The sequence below is a fragment of the Elephantulus edwardii genome, unplaced genomic scaffold (genome assembly GCF_000299155.1).
Source record: "Elephantulus edwardii isolate Elephantulus edwardi_28Jun2011 unplaced genomic scaffold, EleEdw1.0 scaffold00044, whole genome shotgun sequence".
Classification (NCBI taxonomy): Eukaryota; Metazoa; Chordata; class Mammalia; order Macroscelidea; family Macroscelididae; genus Elephantulus; species Elephantulus edwardii.
The window spans coordinates 2,028,696-2,042,611 of NW_006399794.1; the positions used below are offsets into that span (position 1 = coordinate 2,028,696).

At 38.7% G+C, this 13,916-nt stretch overlaps 1 protein-coding gene across 2 annotated transcripts in view; it reads right to left on the reverse strand.

The window, feature by feature from the left end:
- Window positions 1–8,001: 8,001 nt before the first annotated feature.
- USP47 (ubiquitin specific peptidase 47) overlaps window positions 8,002–13,916 on the reverse strand; it is a 137,564-nt gene continuing 131,649 nt past the window's right edge. For both annotated transcript variants that reach the window (XM_006885411.1, XM_006885410.1), the window contains 3 exons: window positions 13,391–13,438; window positions 13,169–13,299; window positions 8,002–10,374 (listed from right to left, as the gene is read on the reverse strand). In XM_006885411.1, coding sequence (XP_006885473.1) covers window positions 10,200–10,374; window positions 13,169–13,299; window positions 13,391–13,438 — 354 coding nt within the window. In that variant the 3' untranslated portion in view covers window positions 8,002–10,199. The remainder of the gene's footprint in view (window positions 10,375–13,168; window positions 13,300–13,390; window positions 13,439–13,916) is intronic.

Here is a 13,916-nt window from a genome sequence, read left to right on the forward strand (position 1 = left end):
GACAATTAAAACAGACATTCGGGGTGGGGGGGAAGAAGAACAAACTGGGGAGGGGGGTAGAGAAAACAGTGCAACAAAAAAAAAACAACAACCAAACAGTGCAACAATGAATGAATGAAAACCCCAAATCTCTGTAAATGTTCATTAATACTAATAAAATTTAATAATAATTAAAAAATGTAATAACCTAGAGTGTGTCAGGCTCTGTGGTAGGTGCCAGGGAGACATTGGTGAATAATAAACTGCCCTCACCCCCTAGCTTATGTGTATTCAGCTAATTGCCGAGGAGTTGCATCTGATTCATAGCAGACCATCTGGTGCACTTTTCACAGGTTGTAAATGGCACAAGAGGAGATTGCCTATCTTTTTCCTGTGGAGCAGCTGGTGGATTTGAATAACCTGCCTTAGGGTTGGCAGTGTAACTTCTTACTCATTAGGCCGCCAGAGCTCATGTGCAGTTGGTGATATCACCCTGTTACAGCTATTTAACTATAGTCATACACATTTAGAAGCATGAGAGCCCTTGCAAAACACTACGCTGAAATTCAGATCTAGACATGCCTTGAAGATACTGTTCCAGATCATTACAGTAAAGCAAAAACAAGAGCAAGTACGAAATTTTAGGGTTTTCACATCAATACATTTATGTTTGCACTGTACATAGTCCACGGAGTGTACAATAGAGTATGCGAAAGCTTTAACTATTGCAAAAACGGCCAAAGTGTCACAAAGAGATACAAAATGAGTGCATACTGTTAGAAAAAAAAATGGTGGCAAGAGATTGACTCCATTTAAGGTTACCCTAAACCTTCAGTTTATAAGAATCGTGGTGACCGAGAAGTGCAAGAATGTGATTGCAGTAAAACGATGCCTGTATAAAGTAGCTGTTGCATCCATCTCCTCTGATCACAAGATTGCATAAAATGTATTAAGAGTTGGGGTTCAAGGGGGCACTTGGTATTTGATTCTTGCTCTTTACTCTTCTCTCAAATCCAGCCTACCAAGGTTTGGCTACTCAAAACCCTTTCTTGATCCTCTTTTCCTCTCCCTTTTCCTTCCACAGAGACTGGAAAACCCTTGCTTCCCCAGGCTCCTGTCTAGCTAGGGATAATCACATGACTCAACTCTGGCTGACTTATAAGAAGACTGCCAACAATTTATGGGAAGGAATTTTATCCCTGCCAGATGAAAGAGGCATGCGGAAGGAAGCCCTTGCCATGTGTCAGGTTCCTTGTGTTCTAGCTCTGAGAACAGGTATTTTAGGATGCCTCAAGTAGCTCTTATAATCATGTACAATGAGTCTTTCAAGGTGGCAGCATTAATGTATATTTGCTTTCTATTGCCATTGTGACAAATGAATCACAAATTTGGTGATGTAAACAAAATTTATTATTATGTATTTCTGTACATTGGAAGTTGAGCATCCTCTCTCTAAAATCTGTCTGCAGAGCTGCATTCTTTCCCAGAAGCTATAGAGGAAAATCACTCCCTTCCTCTAATTTCCAGAGATTACTCATCTTCCTTCACTGGTGGCTTCTTCACAGCCAGTAACAGGTCAGATCTTCATTCTGCCTCAGCTCTGGCTCTCTGAAACTAAGAGAGGTTCTCAGCTTTTAAGAACTCATGTGAGTAGATTGGATGAACCTGAGTAATGCAGAATACTCTTCCCATTTCAAGGTGATTGAGACATCTGACAGGAAAGGCTAGGCTGTTAGAAGATAAAATGTCCAGACTGCTATAAAGCAGGGAATGCTGTTGACCTCCTTCAAGGCACCAGATGTCTATGTTAGCAATAACAGGAGTGCTGGCAGAGTCCAACTGACAAGGTTCAGCTATAATGACCCCTATGATGGGAATCAGCCTCCTGCATCCTACCAATCCTACCAATGGAACCTCATGTTACTGTTGACGTGAGAGGTAATAAAGTTCTTACTTTAAGCAAGCATAGTTTTCTTACTTCTACCTTTTCTTTTATGGCCTTCCTCCTCCTCTACCCCAGACAATGTAAAGTTAAAAATAAAGTTAAACATAAAGAAGGAATAACTTTTAAGTTAAAACTCTCACTTAGAGGCTTTTTTGCCGAATTAAAAATCTCTCTATCTTGCAGCCTCTTGTTTATATGTCTGAATGTTCAACAAATTTTGCAAGGACAAAACTCTCTTGGAACATTAAATACCAACATTTTCTAAAAAAAAAAAAAGGAAGAAAAATAATTTCTAATCTCTCAAGAAACTTAAAGTACAAATCATTCCAAAGTTATGGGATACATCTGTGACAAAGTAAAAAAAAAAAAAAAAGCTGTGGTAAATGATAAAAAGTAGCAAAAGAGAAATAGCTTTGTAACTGGAAACCAGTTTACCTTTACCTAGAAAACAAAGCAACTGGCATTCATAAGACTGTGCCAAAACATCTGCACAACTTTATCATTTGCCATACTATGAATGCTTCTTAACTGCATGTTTGATCAATTTGAGATTGCACAAGTTGGTTGTTGCAGTTGCAATGTGCCATCAAGCTGGAACCAACACATAGCTGACCTTCCAGTGGGTTTTCAGAGGCAGTAAACCACATGGGAGATTGACCATCCTCCTGTGAAGCAGCTGATGGATTCAAACTGCATGCTTTCAGCCGCTTTTTAGCACTAAGCTACCAGAGTTGTTGTTAAGTGCCATTGAATCAATTAGGACTTATGGCAACTCTATGATCAATAGCTCTAAACTCTGCCCTATCCCAAGCTAGTCTCATCACGTGATTCATTGACACACTTGATCTCACTGCCACAGTCACTGTCAATCCTTCTCATTTAGGGTCTTTCTCTCCTGCACTGACCCTCTACCATTCCAATCATGATGTCCTTCTCCAAGGACTGGTCCCTCCTGGTAACATGCCCAAAGTATGTGAGATGCAGTTTCAAATTCCTTGAATCCAAGGAGCAATCTGGTTTCACCCTCTCCAGGATAGATGTGTTTGTTCTCTTGGAGGTCTGTGGTATGTTCAATACTCTTTTCCAGCACCATGACTCAAATGCATTGGTTCTTCTTTCATTCTTATTCATGGTCCAGCTCACAGATGCTTAGCAGCAATTGAGAAGACCATGGCCTGGATCTGGCTCACCTTGGTCTCTAGGCTGATGTTGTTGGAGAAGTCCCTGACAGCAGACTTTCCTAAAGCAACTTGTCTTTTGATTTCCTGACTGCTGGTGACAAGAGTGTTGATTGTGGATCCAAATACGAAATTGTAGGATTCCTCAATTTATCTTTTACTTTAGTGGTTGATGCGTAAATTGGAATTAATTGTGTAAACAGGTCTTCATTGAATACCTTTGCCTACTATCCTGACAGCATTATACTTCAGAATTTATTTTGAAATGTTTTTGATGACTAATTCTGTGTCATTCCTCTTCAGTTTGTCATTCCTAGCAATCACATATGATTCAAAATTGGCCTGTGCCAATCCATTTTCAATCACTAATATGTGTGATATCTTTATACAATTTCATTTTTTAAAATGCCAAATTTTCCTAGATTCAGATTTTGTACAGTCAATGTTCCAATTATCAATGGATGTTTAGAACTGTTATCTTAATTTCGAGTCCTATCACATCAGCAAATGAAGATTCTTCATTAGCTCAAAGTTTTATACTAAGTCATGAAGAGACACTCTACTTTGAGGGGGCAGCAGTTCCCCAGCTGTGTTTTGAATGCCTTCCAAGCTGAGATACTCATCTTCCGGAAGTATATATTAATGTTCTGCTCTCTTTCAGAGGGTTCTCAAGTACCCATTATTTCAGAAGTGGATAACCAGTCCTGCTTCCGGTCTTAGTCTGGAAGCACCACTGAAATCTGTCCACTGTAGGTGACTTTGGTGGTTATCTCAGATACCCGTGGCACAACGTCCACCATCATATCAACATCCAAGCCCCCACAGTACAGCAGACTGACATATAAGTAAGTGGTGGTGGACCCATTTGGGGGACTATTATTCCACTTAACACTGAAAATTAAGAGTCTAAGTCCCTGATGACTTTGGGGAGGAAATAAATTGTTATCAACCCTATCTGGACTGTTACAGGTTTTTTGTTTTGTTTTGAACAGAAACCACTATTATCAAGCTGCTTTTAACCCTTCTTGTATTTGAAACCAAAACCATCCCTAACTTGTACAGAAGCTAGATGAAAGATGATTAATAGCCAGAGAGAACAAAATACAGCTCTATTACTCCAACTCAGCCACCTCACATCCTCCAGTGTAGAACTCTGGAAAAAGGAGGATTGTGTATGTAAGGCAGGCTAAATCTGTTCCTCAACTATCTACAGTAAGAATGGCCAACCTGCCAGAATAGGAATATTGGGTCAAAAAGATTTTCTGGTGAATGCCCTACCCTCTCCTCTTTCTTCTGAGTGACTTTTCTCTCTTCTGGAAGAGTTATGGTGGTGTTTTTTTTTTTTTAAATTTTAATAATCATTTAGATTTTGGATTTCCATTCTTCCATTGTTGCACTTTTCTCCCTGTCCAGTCCCCCCCCCGTTTGCTCCTCTCTTCGAAAAAGTAAAATTCTTTCTTTGGCATACAATCCCCCTGCACCCCTCCCACTGCCCCAGGTACACTCCACCACACCCCCTTAATTCTGGATTCTTGTGATAACTATAATACCCTATATCACTTTTAAATTATTCTCTCCCTCATCTGTTTCAATGCAGTATACATAATTTATCCAGTTTCCTCAGTCTTACACCAACCCTGGTATCAGGCCCATTCTACACCAGTGGCACCATGCAGTATTTGTCCTTTTGTGACTGAGATATTTCACTCAGCATAATGTCCTCCAGGGTCACCCATTTTTGAATAATATTGCCTGAGTTCCTTATTTTTCAATGCAGCATAGTATTCCATTGTGTGAATATACTACAGCTTCTCTATCCATTCGTTTTTTGATGGGCACCTGGGTTGTTTCCAACTCCTTGCTATTGTGAACAAAGCTGCAATAAACATGAGTGTGCTTATATCTGCTTGGATGTCAGTTCCCTAGCTAGAGAGAGATGTAAATCAAAACAATTATGAGGTATCATCTCACCCCAGTCAGAATAGCAAAATTTTTTATTTTTTTAGAATAGCAAAATTTAACAGAATAGCAAGCAACAAATGCTGGCAAGGTTGTGGAGAAACTGGAACCTTTATTCACTGTTGGTGGGAGTGAAAAATGGTGCAACCACTGTGGAAGGTGGCATGGCGCTTTCTCAAAAAGTTGCAAATAGAGATACCATTTGACCCAGCAATTCCACTACTGGGACTATACCCCAAAGAGACCATAACCGGAAGAGTATCTTTTCTTACTTAAGTTGTTTAGGCTTGTAGGGAATAAGGATGAGAGTTGAAGAAAAGGGGGCCCTTCTAGTGAGGAATGGCTTTGCTATCCTCACTCCCTTTCAAGCAGTCGAGCAGCTAAAGAATTTATTTTGACGTTTCTTTTTCATAGTCAGGTTGGGTTTCTAAGTTCAGAGGGCAAGTAACTGAAGAGCTGGCACCCCAATCCCACTTTAGCAGAACCAGCAAAGCAACTACCCTACATAAACAAATAAACCCAAATACCCCCCCCAAAAAAAAAAACACCCCAAACCAACCCAAAATCAAAAACCCAATCCTAGGTGTGGTTAGGAAATCAACTCTTGGGAGATTGTAATGCCTGGGAAATGTCCTTACCAATTTAGAATATATAGACTTGCTCCCTAAAGTATACAATGAAAACACTGAGAAAAGCATTCATAGTGTATAGGTGACAGGAGGGATGGCTGTACAATTAATGAATTGTAGGCCCTTGGTATTTGTCACTAAACTAGCACAGAAGGAACATTGAGAGGCTTGTTAGGATGGCCAGTGGAGGAAGGACTGTATCTTTTCTTCCTGGCAGGCACAGAAGATGGCTTTGGAGTTCCCACATTCCCAGAGATGGGGGAATGGAAGAAAGATGTAGTGATTGAAGATTTGCCTTGGCCCACTTGCAGCTCAAAGTGGAACGTGCTCTAGAGGAATGTGGGGTTAAATCTGCCAGCAGGAGTTGAACGCAGGTTGAAGGGCCCACAAATAGTGTCTGGAGATTACTCTCCCCCCACCTGCCCCACCCCTGGTTAAGAATTTGTCATACAAGTGGATGATTTCCCTCTTTTCTTAAACTACTTAGCAGAGCTGCTGCGGGAAGGGGCAGGGATAGGCATGGTGGTGAACACATCTAACCCACATCTCTAAACAGTGCTGTAGGGGATGGGAAGCTCTGGCTTCATGCTGAAAACCTTAACAAGATCAGCCTGTTTTAATAAGGCAATGACTTAATTAAAGGAGTATATGAAAAGCGTCATAAAAGCTCACTTCCCAAAGGAAAGTGAAAATACTGGTATTCAATATAGTGTAATATTAACGGAAAACAACACAACTGTTGCACATTTTTATCTCAATAAATTGATAATCTTTTAAGTGGGATTACCTGTGCACTTAAATATTCTATTAAGTGTACTTGCTGGTGACGAGGAGCTCAGTCTTCAGCTTTAAGGCAAAATGGTAAGGTCCATTAGTAATTTATGAACTCTCAGGCTCTCCATCAGATGACTGTTTTCTCTAGTTGGGAAGGAAATAGTGGTGATGGAAGGAGTATGGTCACCAGGAAGGAAAGATGAGATCCCCTCCAATACTCTCTTCTAGTCAAACCCTCCTTGGTCCCTATATTCTTTTGTAAATGGTCCCAAATAGTTGAAAGCATTTTTAAAATTTTATCAAGGATTCCTATTTCTGAAAATTAACATTGTATCTAATGAAATGAAATCTTCCTTCTTCCTCACATGAAGTGGTTGAAGGAACATCTGCAGATTTCTTGTACATCAAACTTAGTGTCTACAAGCTTTATCTGAGCCATCAAATCCTGTGAAAATCTGATAGTTTAACTCCCCACAAAACTATACACACATAATTTTGCATCTGATTTCTGAATTGATAGCTTCATATAATGGTTGTCTCAAGCCTGCGAGTGTCTAAGACACGGATTTATCAAGGTTTTGTAGATGGAATAGTTTTATTTAGCAAAAACCTGCACATTCAGATAATACTCTATTCCATGTACTCTGAACAACAATTTGCAAGTCACAAGTGTAAAAGAGCTAGTTAGTGCTTTGATACTGGAGACAAAATTCATCTGAAGAACTTGAGTACAATTGAAAAGGAAAGACATTTAAATACTAGTTAATAAACCAGAATAAAAGACTTTATTGTATTCCATACATTCATAGGTCACTTCCAGGCTTAATAACACACTGCAGTGCTGAGTCTATGCACTCATTTTGCTTAGACCACACTGTACGTCTGCAGCCCTCTCTTCTCTCAGTCTAAAGATGTACAATATCATTTTTAACAGTGCCACTGACAACCAGTAGTGATTTCACTTGACTGTTGCCTAACTTGGGTATAAATTCATCCCCACTTTCTCACTCTTTCCAATTACATTACAAAAGAGATCACTAAACAGTCCAGTATAGAGTTCCTTCACTGACATCTTTATTTCATCTTGACTACCAGCCCTTACATAGACTTCCACAGTTAGAGGACTTAACACATTTTGGTACAGACGAGCTACACACAGAATGGCCCGGAAACAGTAGCTTTGGCTTCTTTGGCCGGAATTCACACCCTTGCTTCAGCACCTGCATCTAAAATGTAGGTACTGCCCTGACAGGTGTGCATGGTAGGTCAAATCCATCGCTGTAGGGGAACAACTCTTGCATGACATGTGGGTAGCAGGACCATGATTATGTGCAAGGAGCCTCTCCTGGGCTCAAGAGATGAACCACCACCACGTGCTGCTGCCCTGTGCTCCAGGGGACTTGGCCACACCTCAGTGCATGCTCTCTTGGTTCATACTTGACTTATGAAGCTGAGAGGGGCTGACATGGCCAACCCCCCTCAAGCAAATCACTGTTCCCATCTCCAAAAAATTCATTTTGAAAAGTTCCCTGCCTCCTTTATGAAAATATAAAGTGCACTCTTATGTTTTCACTCTTTCAGGCACTAAAAGCAAGAGACTGCTTATTTTTCTCTCTCTTTATGAAATATATTTATTCTACTCTTGTATTATGCCTGCAATTTGAAGCAGCAATTAAAAACAGAATAAATAAAAACAAAACAGGGCAGAAGGCACAAAATGGGAGCAATATGAGAAGAATTTTACCATTTGATTTTGAAGAATGCTAAGCCAAATCAAACAAAAACACTTAGAAGTCCATTTTGTTTACAAGTCAGCTTCCTGTTATAGGAGTAGTCAGTCTCTTTTAAGTAATTTTTGTTTCTCAAGTATGCAGGCATGTATCAGAATCAAAGAGCTTTCAAGTTAGAGAAAGACAAGTTATCATAAATGATTCACGCTTTTCTCTGAGAACACCACCAATGCAAATTCAAAATAGTATCTAAATCTAGCAGACTGCTACACATTTTATAAGGAATAAAAATTAGCCAAAAATACCCTAAAAAAACCTGCCCCCCCATTGGATTCCATGAGATTTTAAGATGTGGGGTTTTCAATCTTTATATGCAAACCCCAGAGCCAACATCTGCTAATAACTATTTTCTAATTATATCTTTCTTGAAAGAAAAAAAAAAGACTAAAAATCTGTTCTGAAATATTGACAGGATTCCCAAAAGTTAAATAGTAACATCTTTTCTTTTATGGGAACTTCACTATAAATATACCTTATATAGAAATATGATTAATTATTCAATACACATTACAAAATGTTAAAGAAAATGAATCTATCTTTAACCCAGATTTTCCATCCACAAAAGTTTAATGACTAAAATAACACAACAGAATGAACAAATGTTTTATTGGCATGTTCATCGTTGTAAACAGCATCTGACATGAAAAAAGTTTTACCAAAACCTTTTTATTGATTTTTTATAAATTAGATGGCATTTCCAAAATTGATGTAGAGTTGTGTTCACTGAATAGTTTATTTAGCAAAGCAGAAACTTGCTGATCCTAATAGACTCTGCAAGGATATCATGTTGACTGCAATAGTCTGCACCTTGGCCTCATCTTACTAGTGAGTTTTTTCCACTATGATGTTAAGACGTTTCCCCAAAGTTAAACTACATATAACTACAAATCAACTTCAAAAGTTAAAGTGGACTTACAAGAGCACTAAAAAGGATTCAAATTTTAATTCTTTAAAATTAAATGTACAGAAAGGAGAAAAAACCCCCTGAAGCCACTGAACAGAAAAACCTCATTAACAAGGGCAAATACAATCCTACAGGACCCAGCACTGAGAAACCTCACTGAGGATTACATTTACACAAATTGCTATACTTTTCAATGTACACAAATGTACATAATGAGTGATATGTGAAAAGAATACCATGGGAAAATAGTTGAACTACAATTAGGATAACTCAACAGGATCATTTTATTTACATGCTGCATGAATGAGTGAAATGTATTCTCTACATCCATAACTTAAGTACAATCAGATATAATTACAATACTGCAGCAATCTGAGCTGCTGTTTGCTGGGAGTGGTCTAAGAGAAACATTTTGATGTTCCAGAATAATGTTCTTAATACTCTGCAAAAAATTTAAAAACAAACAAACAAACCAAAAAACCCCAAAAACACAACTTCACAATTCTTTACTGGGTTACGGCTGGTTCTGAGAATGCCTTTCTTCAGTTCCTAATTTTGTTGCTTTCCAAGAGTCGACACACGTTGCATTTACTTACAAGTTGTCAATGAGGTAATGTGTGTATCAGTGAAAGAAACAGAAAATTCATTCATTCATGGCCTTTGCACAGCTTTTATTATTAAGCTATGAGCATCCTGTTTGAGGCTAGTTTTACTAGCGGTTAGGTGCACATTTGTCCACAATAAAGGAAGTTTACTCATTCCCATTCCCCTTTTGCTAATTGCAGGTTGTTTTTTTTAAATATATATATTTTTGCACATCCCTTTTCACTTTACAGTACATTTGACTATAGTGCACAACATGATTCCAAGTCAAAACAGTGGCCCACTGGGCACTGAGCGTCTGATTGGTGAAGGGCAGTCCAATCAGTGCTGGTGTCGCTGGTTACCCCTAGCCGTGTCCGCCCATGATGGCACTACACAGTAGTAGTGAACGTCTATTTAAAACCAAACTCCCCCAGGGAAAATGCTATACTAGCAGAGTCAGTCTTGAGCCAGATCTTTATTTGGTGCTCCATCCAGATATATTTTCAGTGCTTTCTCTTTACGAGGTGAGTACGTTACACGATGTCCAGTCTTCTGGAGTCGACTGCTTTCTTTTTTCATTAGTTCATTTCTTTGCTCATCTGTCAACTCCATTAGATCTTCTGTTTTATCCCTACATTTGAAATATTTATTATGTATTAGACCAGTAAAGCTATCTTTCTCTATTAATTATGCTTCAGTGCTACGCATAAAGTTTCAATAAAATCTGATGGCCATTACTCAAATGATACCAAACTCTCGGAGTATTACATTTCTAATATGTTTATTACATTAACTCTTACTTCTAAAATTATCATAGAATAATGTGCATGTTATTACTAGTAGTTTGGAGAGCTAGAGTCTTCAACATCCCAGGGACCTCCAAGAAAACAAATAGGTCTGTCTTGGAGAGGGTAAAACCAAGTTTCTCCTTGAAGCTCCATCTCATATACTCTAGGCATGAGGCTGGGGGACCAGTCCTTGTAGAAGGATTATCATGCTTGGAAAGGTAGAGGGACAGCACAGGAGGAGATAACAGATGAGATGGATAGATACAGTAACTGGAGCTGTGGGGGTAGGTGTATTGGAAACAGTGAGACTGACTCAAGGTAGAGCAGGCTTCAGAACTGTTGTATATAGGGTTGCTAGGAGTCCAGGTGACTCGATGGTACTTAAAAGCAACAATATTACTAGTAGTAACAGCAACAATCATTTGCTGACCATGTACTGTCTTACAGGAACTGTGCGAATTGATTCTGACTCAGTGATCCTCACAGTACAAAGTAGAACTGCTTCATCTCTTTCTGTGGAATGAATACTGAGTTAGAACTACTGACTTTTGGTTAGAAGTCAAGCATTTAACCAGTTAGCTACCACATGTCCTTAAAAGTAAAACTCCATCATATTTCTAAGTCTTGCTACAAGCCAGAATGGATAATTGCTCACTAATATCAGCTGTGAAAACTAGGTCAGGTGAAGAATGTAGAACAAATTATTAACTACTTGTATGCAAGTTCAAACTGAAGCTAAAAAAAAAAAAATTAAATCAAATGCAGAAGAATCAAAGTTTGACCTTTAGTCTATCCATCCTGAATTTAAAGACCATCTCTGGTAAAGGTCTGAGGGCTTGAATACTAATGAGCGAAGATCAGATGAGCTGTGGAGAATATCAAGGATATTACCCACGAAGAACGGAAAAGGTAATCACAAAGATACAGGAAGACCAAGATGAATGTCAGAAGAGCCTCTGAATATTGCATTAGAGCACTGAGAAGCCAAAGCAAAGGGAAGAAATCAACATGTTTGGGAGCCGAACATTAGATTTCAAAGGGCAGCATGGAAAAACAAAGTATTATAGTGAAATGTATAAAGAGCTGGAGTTGGAAAATCAAAAAGGACAAACTCACTCAAGCATTTCTTAAGCTGAAGGAATGGAAGAACAAATTCAAGCCTTGAGTTTTAATACTTAAAAGATGCTGAGGGCATCAACAGAAGATGGAAGCAGAACACAGAGTCACTATACCAAAAGAACTGACTAGACCTGAAGAATTTCACGAAAGAACACAGGTCAACAGCCAATGGGGATGAAGGAGGAAGTTCAAGCTGCTCTAAAGGAATCAGCAAAAAACAAGACCCCAGACATTGACGGCACATCAACTGACGTGGTTTAACAAAGGGATGCTGCCCTGGATGTGCTTACCACATCCAAGTAATCTAGAGGACAACTAACTGACCAACAGATTGGAAGAGATCCATATTTATTCCCATTCCAAAAAAAAGTGATGTGACAGAGTGTGAAAATTATCAAACAGTATCATTAATATCACATGCAAACAAGATCTTGCTGAAAATGATCCAAAAATGACCAGAATAGTATATTAGATTCTCACCACTGGGCCAACTGGCAGCATCATGACAAAGAGAGAAGAGACTGAGATTGTTGAGAGCTTCAGCTTGCTTGGCTCCACAATCAACACTCTTGGTACCAGTAGCCAGGACATCAAAAGACAAATTGCATTGGGAAAGTCTGCTGTCAAGGACTTCTCCAGAGCAATGCAGAGCAATGATGTCAGTCTAGAGACAAGGTTTAAGAGGCTACAGTCTTCGCAATTACTTGCTATGAATCATAGAGCTGAACAATGAGTAAGGAAGATAAAAGAAGAATGGGTACCTTTAAGTTGTGTTGCTGGAGAAGTGTACTGAATGGACTGCTAAGAGGACAAACAGGACTGTCTTAGGGAGGTTGAAACCAGGCTGCTCCTTGGAGGCAAGTATATTGAAGCTCTGTCTGACATACTTTGGGCATGGTGCCAGGAGGAACATCATGTTTGGAAGGGTGGAGGTACAGTACAAGAGAGGAAGACTCTGGATGAAATGGATTGATTTAGTGACTGGGTTAACAGGGGAAGGTTTGTCAGGGACAATGAAATTGGCTCAAGATAGAGAAGGGTTCAGAGTTGTTGTACATAGGTTCACAATGAGTAACAAGTAACTTGATGGCACATAATAACAACGTTTTGAAAAATATTCATTATATGCTGTAATGATAATGTTTTAGATGTACCGGGTAAAATAAAACATGTATTATTATTCTCCCTTTCTATTCATTGTTGTTCTACATCATGTTAATAATAGGTAAGACATTCATGGAAAACAAGAATCTTTTAATGAATACTGAAATTTTTATATTATTTTAAAAACCCACAAACTGTCTCTCAAATTCATTACTGGATAGTCCGAGGCATCAGCGGCGTTTTAGTGGTTGTAAATGACCTGGGAGAAGAGAGCCCATTTTTTCTCGCTGAGACCTTGGTATTCAAACTGCCAGAGAGGGTATCACCTTTGGGTTAACAGCACAACTCCCTATCCACTACACGACCAGAGCTCCCTTCCATATCATCAGAGTTACAAAATACTGGGAACATTACCTATAAAATATGACGGCACCATCATCACAGATATAAAGAGGCCAGACATTCAAGGTAGAAACTTTGGGATTCCAGTCCAAATCTTGATGAATATCAAGAACAGAAATATCGCAAGGAAAAGTTCCTCTACCCTAAGGAGAAAAGAACAAGTAAAAAAGTAAACCATGCTGTTACATGTGTTTACTGTGCACCAGTATGGAGATGAGAAAGTTAACTGTTTACCTTGGCAAATTCTATATCGTCCAAAGGAATACCACTGATTTCACTAAGCTGTAATAGAAAATATTTCATATTAATTAAAAAAAATAAATTTGCTATTTTCCCTTTTCACTCACATAACATATGATATGAAAAAAGAAAAATGAAGAAAGTAGAATTCTTTCCTATCCATCTTGAACTTGCAAAAACCATGTCTCACAATGAAATTTAATTATATTCCTTACAGAATTTTTTCTTATATATAAACCATGTACACATATTTAACCTATATTCCTAAACAGGTCAAAGCACATTTATCAAAATCTGTCTATGTAATAATTTTATATAGCTTCAAGCAACAAATGCTGGTGAGGTTGTGGAGAAACTGGAACCCTGATTCACTGTTGGTGGGAGTGTAAAATGGTGCAACTCCTGTGGAAAGCAGTATGGCGCTTTCTCAAAACGTTGCAAATAGAGATACCATTTGACCCAGCAATTCCACTACTGGGAATATACCCTGAAGAGACCATAGCTGACATCCAAGCAGATA